Source organism: Epargyreus clarus, unplaced genomic scaffold (assembly GCF_041222505.1).
Source record: "Epargyreus clarus isolate Ecla_fem2 unplaced genomic scaffold, WU_Ecla_fem_2.2 ptg000024l, whole genome shotgun sequence".
NCBI lineage: Eukaryota > Metazoa > Arthropoda > Insecta > Lepidoptera > Hesperiidae > Epargyreus > Epargyreus clarus.
Window position 1 is genome coordinate 11533890 of NW_027332231.1, and position 15964 is coordinate 11549853.

The 15964-nt window shown below is 35.8% G+C and overlaps 1 protein-coding gene across 1 annotated transcript in view; it reads left to right on the forward strand.

Annotated features, from left to right (window-relative positions):
• Positions 1 to 3023: 3023 nt before the first annotated feature.
• LOC140752565 (uncharacterized) overlaps positions 3024 to 15964 on the forward strand; it is a 34473-nt gene continuing 21532 nt past the window's right edge. Inside the window, exons 1-11 of the mRNA XM_073086903.1 lie at positions 3024 to 3093; positions 4792 to 4880; positions 5751 to 5894; positions 6417 to 6620; positions 7278 to 7376; positions 7851 to 7991; positions 9054 to 9266; positions 10654 to 10786; positions 11723 to 11847; positions 14381 to 14504; positions 15722 to 15813. Coding sequence (XP_072943004.1) covers positions 3033 to 3093; positions 4792 to 4880; positions 5751 to 5894; positions 6417 to 6620; positions 7278 to 7376; positions 7851 to 7991; positions 9054 to 9266; positions 10654 to 10786; positions 11723 to 11847; positions 14381 to 14504; positions 15722 to 15813 — 1425 coding nt within the window. The 5' untranslated portion in view covers positions 3024 to 3032. The remainder of the gene's footprint in view (positions 3094 to 4791; positions 4881 to 5750; positions 5895 to 6416; positions 6621 to 7277; positions 7377 to 7850; positions 7992 to 9053; positions 9267 to 10653; positions 10787 to 11722; positions 11848 to 14380; positions 14505 to 15721; positions 15814 to 15964) is intronic.

Genomic DNA, 15964 nt, shown 5'->3' on the forward strand with positions numbered 1-15964 from the left:
AGGAACGCAACCGGAGTCCTCTAAGCGAGTTGCCCCGTGAGGCTCCAACCTGGTGAGCATTGCTCGGAAGCCCCCTTTTAGTCGCCTCTTACGAACGGCAGGGGATAACGTAGTCCTATTCTGGTCCCAGAACTACAGGGAAAACCGAAAGTACACACTACCGTCCATCTAATCTGCAAGCAATCTGTTCCGAGTATGTTGGATTACCCGAGATTGATCTTTAAAACGAAACCACGTTGTCAAAACGGGACCACCAAATAGAAGGTTCGACCATCGCCATACTAATTTCTATCATGAAGCAGTTCAGCGTTTCGGTGGAAAGGTGTGGATCCCGGCTGATATACATATCACATAATCCTTAGGAATGGATCGACACGCATCTCACATAGGATCGACTCAGCTATGACCTGTCCTATATCGCGTTGATTACAGATGGCCACCGCCGGCAGTGACCATTTACTATCAGGTAGACCGCAAGCTCATTTGCTTCTCGAAGATTATAAAAAGGTCTTCCATCTATATCTTCTAACGCAATTAATATTCGCGACCGGCCGTATGAATAAATAAATTAATTAAGTTTTTTTACAATTTTTTGGGTGCCATTGGGGCGAAATTGTACACAAAAATAGCAAAAGCCAGGAGAGAGGGGAGAGAGGGATTTAAACCCTCCCACAAAACTCGGACTGGATGAGTGAACAACGCAAAATATTTAGGTCAATCTAGAGGAGGAGAGGAACAAGGATTCTAAAGGTAAATACAGGTAAATAAAATTGAATCATCGATTTGTAATATCAAAATAGTAGCTTATTAGGTTATTATTTAATATGGGCGATGTTTTTTATTGTGTAACCATTACATTGCAAAGACGCAGCAGCTTTTGATTCGGTGACTTTATTCGCGGCCGAATCGAATTTAGGTGTTTAGGTTTTTAAAATAGTTTTTAGGAGAAATATTTCCAATAGTTGGCATCACTGAACACTACGACATTTAGTTTCAGTCTAGTCTCAGTTTTGAGGCACCTCAGACGGATTTTTATTGTCTATCCGTCTATTTATTGTCTGTCTACCTAACGTAACATAACATTATAAACAAGATTTAAAAATATATACATAAATAAACCGGTTTGGTGTTGTGACCACAAATTTAGAACTAGGTAAGTAAATAGGTTAGTTGGTAGCCGATAATTTTGGATATTATTAGTATATTACTCCATAATATTAGATAGCCTTCGCCAGGCTGTCGTACGAGGGGTATACAGTTTCATTTATTACTCCTGATCGAAGATTCCGTGACCACAAAAAAACCATACAGCGTAATAATTTTATTTTCCCGGGGCAATCGCTTTTATGCTAACGATTTTAAAAGTAATGTCCGAAACGTAAAATACTAAAAATTTACCAAGTGCGACTCGAACTCTCACACTGAATATTCCGTTTTAAGAAAATTACATATTTTAGTATTTAGGGTTCAATAGACAAAGTGAATAAGGCTGAAAATATGGGTTTCTTGTATGGAGAGCCCTATTTATTTATAAGATTTATTTTTTATTCTTATTTTTTGTTATTCCGGCCCGGCTATCGTTATCGTTTTTCATATATATACCCTGTAAAAATGTCAAATGTTTATCTATTATAGTTATATAGTGTAGCAGTTATTATAGTATAGTAAAAGATAGAGGCCTGTAACAGCCCGGAATACTTTATTTAAAGACCTCAAATCTCTATCACAATTAAACATTGCAAATGTTGCGTACGTAAGTGTTATGAATTCCAGACTTCATAAATATACAATGACGACAACAAAACATTATACAAAAATACAGGATGTACGTGCGACTAGCAGGGCATCTTGCCAGAGTTTTATCTTACGTGTACAGTCAGTTCTGAAAGTAGATAAAGACTTCAAAAAGATCTATACGCCCAAGTGTTCATAAATAGCTGAACACTTCTAGCATCATAATTAGATACATCGTAAAGTCAAAATTAAATGAACACTAACGCATCAAAAGTAGCTGAACACCGACACAGTAGAAACACCGATATGTGCAAAAACATCACTAATATGATATGTCACTGTTCAATTACTTTTGACACTATAGTGTTCGTATACTTTTGACACTTTAACACGTTCTAGTTGTGGTGCTAGTGCTAATAATTATGGTGCTAGTTGTGTTCAGCTACCTATGTATGCTTGGGTGTATAGGTATTTTTAAAACTTTAACATACTCATCTACTTTTGGAGCCGACTGTACCAATGTGAAGGTCAAATATTGCAACTGAATTTTATATCAGTTAGTCCCAACCGATTGAACGGAAATGATACATGTAAGACATTTGGTTTGGATGACAATATACGAGTAAATTAGTGACGTCATTCTAAATCCAATATGGCTGACCAATATTTTTTTTATACACCCCATATGGATATCAAATGAGTGTTTTTAAGAAAAATACGAAAAACAAAATGATGTAATTAAAAAGTTGATTTAATTTCCTTTTTTATTTTTATTGAATTAGGGAGACTCTATTCCTTGTCATATTCCATATGCCGTATTACAAAATAAATGCCGTATAAATACATTATTTTTAACACATATTTTGAAAAATAATTACGGCTCTGCGATTTTTTTTTATTTCTGAGTGCCATTAACCGCATTGGGCCAAAATTAGACACTGAAATAGCCGTAACTAGGGGAGAGGAGAGAGTGCAAACTCAAGTTCTCCCGCAAATCTTGGATTTGCCTGGATGAGCGAACATTGTATAATATTTAGATCAATCTAGATTTTTTTCTTTAATGCTTCGTGTGCCAAAAGAAACTCACGTCACGTGATATTAATTTTGATTTGACGTGATTAATTTTAATTTTATAATATGGAATATAATTCTGAAATTAAAAAAAAGAAACAAAAAAAATAGATAGAATTTGTATTATGTAATGAGTAAGTTTTATGCATCCTGAGTTAGTTACCGGCGTTGATAACTTCCCTATATATAGATATGATCTGCGGATCGCACGTCAGTCGTGTTATGAGATGACCATGTGGACGAACATCTCGATAATGAAACGCTTGATTATTATTTTCTCGCTTTTTGGTAAGTTTGTTTTCATTTCTGTAGTTATCTAAGTTTGAACTGCAATTCTTTTTTTTTTATACTATATTGATGTAAAACGGGTATTGTGATAAATAAAAATAATTATTATATTAATGTGAATCGGGGAAATATGGAAAGGTTTTTATAATGAGATGATTTATATATTTTATTTTGGCTTTTCTTTTCGTTACAAATTATTTGGTTATTATCATATTTACTCAGTAAAAACTATAAAAGTTTATTTTAAAGCAGGACGTTCTAATTTTTGTAACACGAAATAGGAACTGTAGCTTTATTTAAACAAGTTTGTAAATAGTTTCTTGGTTTAATTTTTGCTATGTGAATAAAAAGAAATCAACATAACATAAAAAATAAGGGGTAAGTTCATTCTATAGAGGTATAAGTATGGGGGAAGTTTATTTATTTACTATTTTCACAGCTTCATTTATTTATGATATCTTATGAGTTCTTAAGTAATATTAAAGTAATAGCCAAAAATGGATTTACATTATTTTCGCTTCATCAATTTATACAAGTGTAAAGTTAATGTACCTACTCGTATAATGGGTAAACATCGGAAATCTCAAAATGCAAAATCGTGAAATTTAATGATTTGTTTTTGTATGATGACCTCAAATATTTGTTGTGTTATGATTTGTATTATTATATTATTTGTATATATATTCGCTATAAAGAAATACTCCTATTTCGGTCTAAATAGAGTGTTGATGGAAACATAAGTACTTTTCCGCATTCCAGCTTAGGCCTCAAGGGTAGGGGCGCATCTGTGGCCAACCACAGATAGGTGTCTAATCTTATCGGAGGTTGATTACAGGTATCCATGGGCAGCAGGAACCACTTACCATCAGGTGGAATGCACGCTCGTGTACTACTGTATATCTGTACCTGTGTACCTATTAGATGCGTATATTAAACATGTAATCTTATATATAAAATTCTCGTGTCACATTGTTAGTTACCGTACTCCTCCGAAATGGCTTTACCGATTTTCACAAAATTTTATATGCATATTCAGTAGGTCTGAGAATCGGCTCCTATCTATTTTTCATATCCCTTAGTGATAAGGGTTGTTCACCCTTAACATTTTTTTATTTATATGGCAACACAGCGTTTGCCGGGTCAGCTAGTGGGTTGTCCCTGTAGCTCCGGGACCAGAATAGGGCTACGGTATCCCCTGCCTGTCGTAAGAGGCGACTAATTGGGGGCTCCGGGGTTGCGAGCGGGGAGAGTGGGAGATCGAACCGTCTAGCAAGCGACCCCTGGAAGGACGGCGGTATGTGTGGTCGCATAGCGTCGTAAACACCAGACGGTGTGGCGAGCTCTGAAGCTCATCCGGGCGGAGCCCGAAGGGGCAATGCGTTCAGAGGACTCTGGTTGCGTTCCGTAGGAGATCCCGGAGTCCTCTTTGTAACGCTGAGGACGGCCACCGGGGGGGTTTTAGCGCGGTAAGAATCCCACATAACCCTGTGCCGCTCCCACGGCACCGGGTACCTTTTGAAGGTTTCCCCCTCGTCAACAAAAAAAAAAAAAAAAAAGGGTCAGCTAGTGGGTATATAAAATAAATTAACCGTCTACGTATTTACAAGCTCAAAATGGCTTTAAGACATACCACAGACTAATTAAGGTTCCTTGCAGCAGCACAACTCACAACCATTATTATTTCTCACATTTTCACAGCGACAATGAGTGCATGGAAGGATGAAGTTACATACGAGAGGACTCCACTGGGAGACTCTGTCGATGTAGCGTCCATGAAGATCCTGAAGGTATGTCCTCATCATCATCAACCCATTAGTGTCCCACTGCTGGGCGGGTCTCCTCTCAGAATGAGAAGGATTAGGTCATAGTCCACCGCCCTGGCCAAGTGCGTATTGGTAGACTTCACATACCTTTGAGATTTTTGTTTTATATAAATCTCTCAGGTACGCAGGTTTCCTCACAATATTTTCCTTTACGGTTTAGCGAGTGATAATTAATTTCTCATACGTACATAACTTTGAAAAATCGGAGGTGCGTGCCTGGGATTGGTACCTCGGATCCCTCTATCGAGAGACCGAATTTCTTAACCACTAGACTATCACTGCCTTAGGTATGTCCTCATATTTACTAAATATAACCTACGATATATTAATCGAGCTTATCTTTATCCTTTTAAGATGGACTACAAAAAATCCTATGCCTCTGAATCAAACTAATGACATCGTTTCACTCGAGTCATCATCAGAAACGACCTCTACTGCTCGACTAATCTTAGTTTGATAGACATTTAAAAGTAGATATTTAGGCTCTTTCGCAGTTCGACCCCGGAAACACCACCGGCATACTGAATTACGAGCTACGTCAGTACGTCAATTAAGTTAGAACAGTGTGAAGCGTAGTAATCTTCTGGCTAAAGGACGTGTTTCGCGTTTAAAGGGAGAATCACAAGAGGAGTCTGTCAAGAAGAATCACAGTAGTCTTTAGGAGTAGCAACGAAACTGGGACCAAAATCTGGTGAACTAACCCTATTTGGAGTTAAGTTTAGGTGTATCTGACCGGTAATAGCCTCTACCATAGGGCAGAATTCAAGCTCTCATAATACTTCTAATAAAAAAGAAGAAATAAATAACCTTAGCAAAACCTCGTCTTGTCCCCAGGAGTCATACCAGGAAGCCTTAGACAAGAACGTGATAGCGTCCCCACTGGGCGTCCTCACGCTACTCGCCATGTACTCTGCGGGAGCTGAGGGAGAAAACAGGGAGGAGATCTTACGCCTGGTGGGAACCCCAGAGTACAAACAGGTAGAGATTTCTCCATTCTTCTATATCCAATTCTCTAGCGGACTAAGGGGGGGAGGGACGGCAGGACCGGTCCGCCCCGGGCCCCAGTGCTGGGGGGCCCCGTACACAGTTGCTATCAACGGAAAAAAATAAGGTTGCCGGAACGAACGCATCACTGAAATACTAACATTTTGTCGATGAATAAGTCTATGTGACATTTGTAATTTTGTAAAATCAAATCAACTTTTTAAACTGGGGGCCACAACATTTTTAACGTCGTAGAACCCGTAGAACCGTTCGTGATTTGACTCCCATGGCCCCAGCGCCTATTTTGGCCCAGTGTCTGGTTTGTAGAGTATACTAAGGAAGAGACACTTAGGTTTCAATTAGCCATCAGAAGTATGTGACCGGCGTCCATCCTAAATAGGATTTCCATCTTATTTAGAATTCATCAAAGTTCTTAGGCATTGCCTGCACTCAGCTATTTGAATTTCATAAAAATGAGTGAAATCAATTTACGTCCTAAGGAAATATTCCTTGCAGCTTGAAGATAATTACGCCAATTTAACCGAGAGGTTCGCAGCAATGGACCCCAGCTACCTGGTGCTGGCCAACAAGATATACGTCTCCAATAAGTATACCTTGAAGGAAACGTTTTCGGACGTGGTCAGCCGCTCCTACAAGAGCGTTGTGGAAACAGTTAACTTCGCGGAGAAGAAGAAAACGGCGGCTCTAATCAATGAGTGGGTATGTAAAAATTTTTGTTGGAACAAAAGTAATGTTAAAACTTGGTAAAAAATAGATATTCATATCTCTTAAATATACAAAATCTACTTTTATTTCTCTTGCTTTTTAGTTCATAATATTATTATGTGTGTGAGTAAGGATCATATATTGTTCAATTTGACACACTTCGCTTCCTTGGTATCCGATTGAGCCAAACCTTGCATTTACGATTCATTTGGATGATTAGCTTAATGACTCAGTTCCAAATCAATTATGACGCTATATTGTGGCGTCCGCCATATCCGCCAGGTGCAGACAAATAAAACGAACAAAAGATGTTAATAAAAAGTTGTTCTTAATAAAGTTTTTTTTAATATAAGTCTTTATTTATATTCACTATATTTCGTTTTATGATTATCAATGAAATAATGATTAAATTTAAGAGCGGCTTGCATTCATAAACATATTATCATTGCAAATGATTGGTCAGATACAATTATACGTGCTTGCCAGTAACTGGGTGATTAACCTATGACCAACAGATATTTTTTGTTGTTTTTAACATAATGCTCCTCATGTTGACCTTACAGACTGATTTCTATATCACAGACTGATTAGATAGTATTTTATTTATTTGCAGATTTAAATATCAGTAACTTTAAATTACATTGTTTCCAGGCTGCAGAGAAAACCAAGGGTCACATAAGGTCTCCTATAGGTGAAGACACGATAGATGTGGACGCAGCCTTAGCAATGTTTAATGTCATATTCTTTCAGGTAAAATCTACATGTATGCCTTTCAATTATATTGGAAAACGGTTAAGTAACTGATATTGCATTTTCATAAAAATGTAAAAGGATTTCCTGCATCGATGAATTAATTTTTTTTTTGTTTTAATAAAAACAATCTATGAACGCACCAATTTTGATATTGCAACTAGGACGCAGTCCATCTGATGATGAGTGACCATTGCTGCCCATGAGCATCTGCATCCAACTCCATATAGAACAAGGAATCTACCTGAAATCAAATAGAGATAAGTTGCCACTTCTAAGGTCTAAGATGGTAGCCTTATATACAAGTCCACATAATTTCGTGTGCGTGATTGGACCCAAAGCCGTCATCGTGTCCGACCGGAGTATACTACCCTAAACCGAGAGTCGTTAAGTTTTACTGATATTTTCTATTACCTGTATTTCACCACAATATGGTGACATTGTTGAAAACAACTGATTTTAAACTACTTACAGGGCCACTGGCATGTCCCGTTCGACGCGAAAAAGACCGAACAGAAGGACTTTTTTGTGGACGAAACGACCACCGTCAAGAAACCAACGATGACACTCCGCAAAGCCCTGTTTTACCACGAAGATCACGATCTTGGAGCCAGGGTATATTTTAACATATATGTTTTCTATAGCCTGATAAAAATAACAACAGATTTTATTTGGTACCATTTATCAAAGTTGCGATTAAAAATTACGTTACATGGTACATCAATAAAAAATTGGAAATTGAAGACTACAATGTATCTTTATGAAGTTTAAATAATATTTTATCCGTGTAATCAGTTTCATTATATTAGTGTGTAAGTAAGTGTTAAATTCATTCAGTCATCCTTTGCACGCAAAGAGTTTTTGGCACGAGAAATGTTTTCTAAGTATTTTACAGGTTCGATCACAGACATGTGGGTATAGTCCACGCCAAACTGCTAGTCCGCTCCGAATATAGAAACGAGTCGCGTCGCAATAGCAAACTATAGATATTAGCGGGACGAAGACAGCACGGGACCTGGCACCCTCCGCTGTCCGCTCTCGCCCACGGGTGCATGGCCCTGGGGTGTGCCCTTGTACGGAGTATATGCTAACTAAACCTGCGTGCAACAACTTCAGAGCGGACTAGAAGTTTGCCCCGGACTATAACATTATACTTTTATAAATTATATAAACATTAAACAACCTTACCGCTGGTGTCCATAGTATTAGGGACTGCGTTGGATTTTAATATTTCCTACTTTAACTGAATTTTTCAAACCAATAAATGGTTTCAAGTTATCACGGCATATTGAACATAAAAGTGAAATACAAACATAAAATTTAGGAAATATAATTCAAAAAGAAATAATACTTACGTTTTAATAATATAACGCGAAAAAGAACTTAGGAAAATAATTAGAGAAGATTTTAGACAACATTGGAAATGTTGCAATGTACAAGCGATTTTCAACAAACTTCAACCAATTGTGATTTAACGTCACCTATGTTAAAAATCAAGTTATTGTTCTGAGAAAAATCACGTCAAGTTTCGGTTTTATCATTTATGAAAAAGCAAATATAATAATATCAAATAAAACAACCACAGAAAAATATGTTAATTCTCTGATAAAACCGCTTTAAACATAAATCTCAGTACTGTCCCTAATAATATGGACACACTGAATATTTTATTAACAGATGGTGGAGCTGCCGTACAAAGAACAGGGATTCCGTATGGTAATAGTGCTCCCGGACGAGAAGAACGGTCTGCCGGCCGTGGTGGAGAAGCTGGCGCAGCGAGGAATACTTGAAGATGTCTTCAACCTCAGCCCGTCTAGACGATTTATTGTGTTTGAGATGCCCAAATTCGAAATTAAGAGTAAACACGATCTCAATATGATTCTTCCGAAGGTAAAGTATATTCTCTTTTTTATATACTTAATATAGCCTTTGCCAATTAATGCCAGTGGTACTTCCAATTTATATTTTTCTATACAAAATATAAATAGAATTGTTAATATATTTGTAATGTCACACAAGTCGATTTTAATGATATTTGAGGTCAGGATTTAAAATAATAACAGTGAACTAAATATTATCCGAAACTACAAGGATTAGCGAAAAAGGCTGATAGGAGTTACGAGGCCGATTTTGATAAAAGGTAAAACTGCATCATTAGTTTTTTAAAACATCTTTTTCCCTAGCCGGGAATCGAACGTGATCATTAAAAAAAAATTAAACTTTAATATTATTTCATTATCTGATGGTGTCGGCTTAGTTAAGTTTAAAGTTGGCAAGTAAGTTCGCGGCGTTTTTAGCATTTTTTAGCTGTATATAATATATGAATTCACATTTAAACTGGAACGCTAATGTTAACGAATAACTTCATTCGAAAATTTCGAAAGGTCTCTGCAACGTTCCGCTCAATTAACCAAGTAAGGAACTTCTACCTGTTTCGACCGAAAAGTATCTTTTGCAGACTCTTGTCTTACGTGTCTTGTATTATGCTGACGTGTGTTACTCTGACATTAACTAAGATCTTCTTAACAATCTTGAACATGTTCTTAACCATTCCATACGTTTTATCTTTTTACGCAAATTCGACTATATCTACACCGATCGTTGAAAGCTCAATTGGCTCCCTGTTCGTGAACGTATATAGACAAATTCACTTGCTTAATTCTCTCTTCGCAATTCTTTTTTAATAGTCGCTCCAGAATACATGAAATCTAAATTTCAGCATCTCTGTGATTTCCACAAGCGGTAGCTTCGTTCGTCTGACTCTCGTATACTGTCTTTACTTCTTAATCGGTCTAAGTTTCTTTCACGATCCAATCAAAGCGGCTTTGGAATTCCAGAGGAACTTAGAAAAATGTGCTCCAAATACTATTTTAAAAATAATGTCTTTGTTCAATATTGTAATCTAGTTCATCATTAGATATGAGTCTATACCATTTTTCTTTTCACTAAGTAATATATTATAATATATTGTATTGACTTCTCATATTTATATATCTTACCAGCTCACCTGGCAAACTGTATACCGCCTCAGAATTTTTGAAATATATTTCATATTTACTCACCTTTTAAATCTTTCCTGGACTTCCAAAAATTATTCTAAACTAAAATTAGCCAAATTGGTCCAGCCGTTCTCGAGTTTTAGCGAGACTAACAAACAGCAATTGATTTTTATATATAGATTTCTTTTATCTTTTGCTTTCATGTTTTGTGTTTTCCTCACTCTCTCTCTCTTTTCTTTTTTTATTGTAATTGTTTGTTGTACTTTTTATGTATCCAGGTTGGAGTGTCTCACATGTTCACTAGGGGAACGGGCGGCGTGGTGCGCGAGGCGTCGGTGCGCGTGGCGAAGGCCTTCCAGGAGGCCTTCGTCAAGGTCGACGAGGAAGGCGCCACGGCTGGAGCCTTCACCGGTAACTTTAACTTTCTGTTTTCTTAAATTAGAAGATGATGCTGGTGATCCTTTTGCAACACTCTCATCTAGATCTTCTCTGCTTTATAACAATTGTACGAGACGATATAATTACATTGTTCTGGTTTTTGCCAGACCTAGAATATAATGCGTACAGTCCCTAAAGACTAGCAACTTATCACAATTTTCTACCAAAACGGCAATACCCAAAGAAGGCTTTCATAGATATATCTATACGTAGCAATAACAGCTTATGACAAGGTGGGCTTAAAACTAGTAATAGAGTAGTATTCAAAGCTTTTCTTCAAAATGGCCTTAAATTCCTACGTATGTGAGGGTCAAATCTTGCAAGTTAAATTAGACCTACCGCTAGTCTGTCACATGACTTGATATTTTGCGTACTCATAACATATGACAATGCATAATTAGAAAAGTGACGTTATTCTTAATCCAATTTTGAAGGTGGTAGAACTCTTAGTGGTTTGACTCCGGCAGCACCACCGTCACACCTATTTCTGCCTAATATCAGCAGTGTTAAGCGCTGCTGTGTTCCGTTTTGAAGGGTGTGGTAAGGGAGACATGCTTTTCCGAGGCGTTCCAGCTTAGTCTTCAGGGGTAGCGGCGCATCTGTGGCCGACCTCAGGTAGAAATATCTAATCCCATCTGAAGTTGTTTATAGATGTCCATGGGCGGCAGTAGCCACTTACCCTCAGGTGGACTGCATGCTCGTCTGCTACTCCTATATTATAAAAAGAAGAAAAAAATATTGGTTAACCCCAATCCGACAGAATCATATTTTTTCTGCACCCCCATGTTATGAGAATCAAATGAAAGGGTTTTTTAAGAATACAAAAAGAATACGATATTTCTATAAAGCTCATTTTAAACACCTCTTTCAAAATAAATGTATTATCTTTTCCTTATACATTATTTCCAGGTTTAATCAAGGTGCCCTTGTCTGCAAAGTACAAGCCTCCTCCCCCGATAGAGTTCAAGGTGGACCATCCCTTCATGTTCGCCATTCTGCATGAAGACATCGTGCTTTTCACAGGCACCTACACTCACTAGAAATATACCAGTGGACATACGAGTATAAACTGCATCAATATCTTCCAAGCTAAAATAATGAATTAATCTCTTTAGGAGTTGATTTCAGTTATGCAATAGAGGATTTTTTCGTGGACCTATTAGAAATGATCATCTGTTTCTGTATGAACAGTTAGGAAAACGTTATGAGATAATATCCTTGCCTAAGTTCTCAACGTCTTGTGAAGTCTTCTATTCCTCACTTGGCCAGTAGCTTAAGCCCTTTTAATAGATAGATCAGTCTAAACGTGCCAAAGAATAATATGATATGAATAATAAAGACCATATATAAATTGTATTCATAAATGCTACGACAAAACTCTTTGCAAAATATGTTTTAAAGATAACTTGGATTAATTGATACAGTTTATATCAGTTTCTTTACAATATAAACCTCTAAAGCGGTTGTGTTAAAATATATTTCAATCTCTTCAACATAAATAATCGATATATTCAACGTTTCACTAACCAATCGATCGAAATTTGTCAATTTCCAATAGGGAAACTATATTATATAGATTGATATTGATAGAATAACGGGAGTAAGTAAGTATAATTCAATCTCAGGCATCGTTATGTTATCCATGTATACAGGGTGAATTTTTAAAACGGGCCTTCATGGCCATATCCGAAACTATAAGGATTAGCGAAAAATGCTGAAAGGAGTTACAAGGCCGAATTTGATAAAAACTAAAACTGCATCATCAGTTTTTTAAAATATTTTTTTCCTTAGCCGGGAATCGAACGAGTTCATTTTGAAAAAAATTACACCTCTATATTATTCCACTATCTGATAGTGTCGCTTATAAGGATCAAATTCTAGGAAGTAATGGTATGTGACAAATTAAAGGAAAAGGAAAATTTTGAAGAAAATACGTATTTTTCCATACATTGGCATACTAATCCTTAAGGATTATACATAACAAATGATTTATGTATAATTCTTTAGAAAAAGACATAAGTCATACCATTGAAGAATTTGTTGGTTAATCAACTAATTATTCGATGTTATGACTATGACATACGGCTTAGTATGAGAAAGTAATAGTTTGGTAAATAAGTTACCGCCGTTTTTGGGATTTATTTTTTAATGTCTTATCGTTTGTTGTATTTCAACTTCGTTTCAACGTTAAATATGATTTTCTATATCTCTTTTTTTAGTAATCACTCTGATTTGACTCTAAAAAGTAATTCTCGCAAATTGTCAACTTTACATCTGTATTAAACGAAACTCCGCCCATAGCAAGTAAATTTATTTTAATGGTCCTAAAAATAACATTAGCTAAGTCGGACATAAAAATATAAATTATTGGGAAACAAAACGTCCATTTCGAATGATTAGAAACATTGAGCCAAAAAAATGTTAATACACGAAATGTTTAAATTGATGAATGTCGGGAACTTAACTGCCAAGTTAATATGAAAAAATATGTATTTTCTTAAAATTGAGGCTTTTCCTTTAGTTTGTCATTTATCGTTACTTTCCAGATTTTGATCCTTATAAGCAACACTATCAGATAGTGGAATAATATAGAGGGTGCATTTTTTTTTCAAAATAAACTCGTTCGATTCCCGGCTAGGGAAAAAGTTATTTTAAAAAAGTAATGATGCAATTTTAGTTTTTATCAAAATCTGCCTCGTAACTCCTTTCAGCATTTTTCGCTTATGCTTATACTTTCGGATTTGGCCCTGAAGGCCCGTTTTAAAAATTCACCCTGTATATACCTACATAAATAAATATAATTGAAGTGTCTGTTTGTAATGGCAAATTAGCAATATATGAAATTTTATGCCAATAAAAACTTTTACAAAGAAATTTTTAACTTTATTTCTCTTTTTATTGGAGCTAATCTCCTACACGCCTAGACCAATTATGACGGAACTTTCAGTGGCATTTAGCTAATGTTATGAAAAGTAACTTCGGTACTTTTATTTAAAAAAAAGGAGGAATCTTTGCAAAAGCAGTGAAGATAATAAAATAAAATCAAAATAGTAAAACAGCATTATTATTGACATAGCTTTTGCAAATTGCAATGTGACTTAAGGCAATATGTTTCATATTGCTAATATTATTTTTGATAATAATGTTAAAGCTTATTCACTGAAACAACGACTGCTATAAAAAGTCCTACTTAAATAAAAAATCGAAATACTTTTCACGCCAAATTCAATTTCAAAGAGACACGAACACGCCGCATTGCACGTACTTTTTTTAAACAGCAAACTTCGATCAACAATACCAATACCAGTATTCTTGATCGAAGACAGCAAACGAACATTCAGTTACCACCCATCTGATCTGTGATCAATCTGCTCCAAATGCGAATAATTAGACACAGAAATACCCGTAGCCAAGAAAGCCGTAGCCTTTATCTGTTAAGCGAGAAGTGAATTATCATGATTCAAGATAATTATTTATCCATTTAAAAGTTGATTTCACTTCACGAGAATAGATAATATGTACAATTGTACCTACATATTTAGGTAAATTTCGTGCATTCTAAGTTAGTTACCGGCGTTGATAACTACCCTATATATAGGTATGATCTGCAGGTGGCGGGTCAGTCGTGTTGTGACCATGTGGATGAGCATGTCCATAATGGAGCGCTTGATTATTATTTTATCGCTTTTTGGTACGTTTTTTTAATAATTTTATAGTTATTTAAGAGCTAATTGCAACTCGTAGTTTATCTTCTCTTTTTAACACGCTTTTATTAGCTTGGGTTGTATGTATGTATGTATGTATGTACGTAACAGAGTAACGGAATCTTTCAACCCTATTTCTATCCACTTTGAACGTTCAGGTTAATTCAAAATTTTGATAAATTATCAAAAACCGATGACAATACACGATTTTAATAATTTTGTACCATTGTCCTTATCAACATCCTCACAATTAACGATTTTCGAGGCGAGAGAAAGCGCCTTACAGAAAGTTCACGCAAAGTAACTGGTTCACGCAAAGTAACAATTTCAACTAAAAAGTAGAAAATAATTTTCAATATACGAGTCAATTAAGGAACAGTAAATAGTATACCTGTGGCAAAAGTGTGGGGTGCTTTTCGAAAAGTGATAAATGGAGCACCCCACGCTTTTTTCACAATTTGATTGCTTTTCACAAAAACCGTGTTTTTTTAGTGTTTTGAACTATATTTATTATCAGTTGTTTTAATGTTAATCCGACTCTAAATTAGATATTTTTCCGTGTCTTGTTTCGTTGTCATAAATACGTATTTTTAAGAATTTATTTTCCTCCTTCGAATACAAGCAAGGTTTTGTACGAGATACCGAACCAAACAGGTGCATTCTGTTATGTTACGTTAATGTGTTTGTATCTTGTCGATGATGACCTTAACGTTTAAGATTCTTATCTTAACAATACTTCTTATGTAACGTTATAATATTTTAGTTTTTAGTAATAGTAACTAATAATGGTAGGTATGCCTAATCGATCCTTAAATTATAAGTAAATAACCGAAATTACTTAAGTCATTTACTGTTTTGACGAGATAAATAACGAAAATAAAAGCTGTTTACCTTTTCGTAGTTTATATTCGTTTTGTAGTTGTAATATATGTGAATGTTTTGAATTATCGATATCTATATTTTTAAATATTATTGACATAACAATATTTTAGGACATTGATTTAAAACTATACAGATCTGTAATTTCACCGACTTGCATCGCTAAGCCAGCATTTTCCGTCCCATCCTGGTGATCTAGGACATGGATTTAAAATTATAAATATTTATATCTATAATTTCACCAACTTACATCCCGGCCTTTCCAGTCCCATCCTGGTTATCTAGAAGTTTCTTTCTCACTCAGCACTTTTATACATTTTCACAGCGATAGTGAGTTTTGGTTATCCTAAAAGTGTTACATACCAAAGAACTCCACTGGGCGACTCCGTCGATGTAGCGTCGATGAAGATACTGAAAGTAAGTTCTCATGTCTTCTAAATATTACGTACCTATAAATCATATACGTACCTATATTCATAGATCCAAGAGGTTTGAAGAACGTGCTAAAGGAGAATCACACGAGGCGCCTGATAGACGTTAGTTGTATCAATGCATCTGTCACCAACAT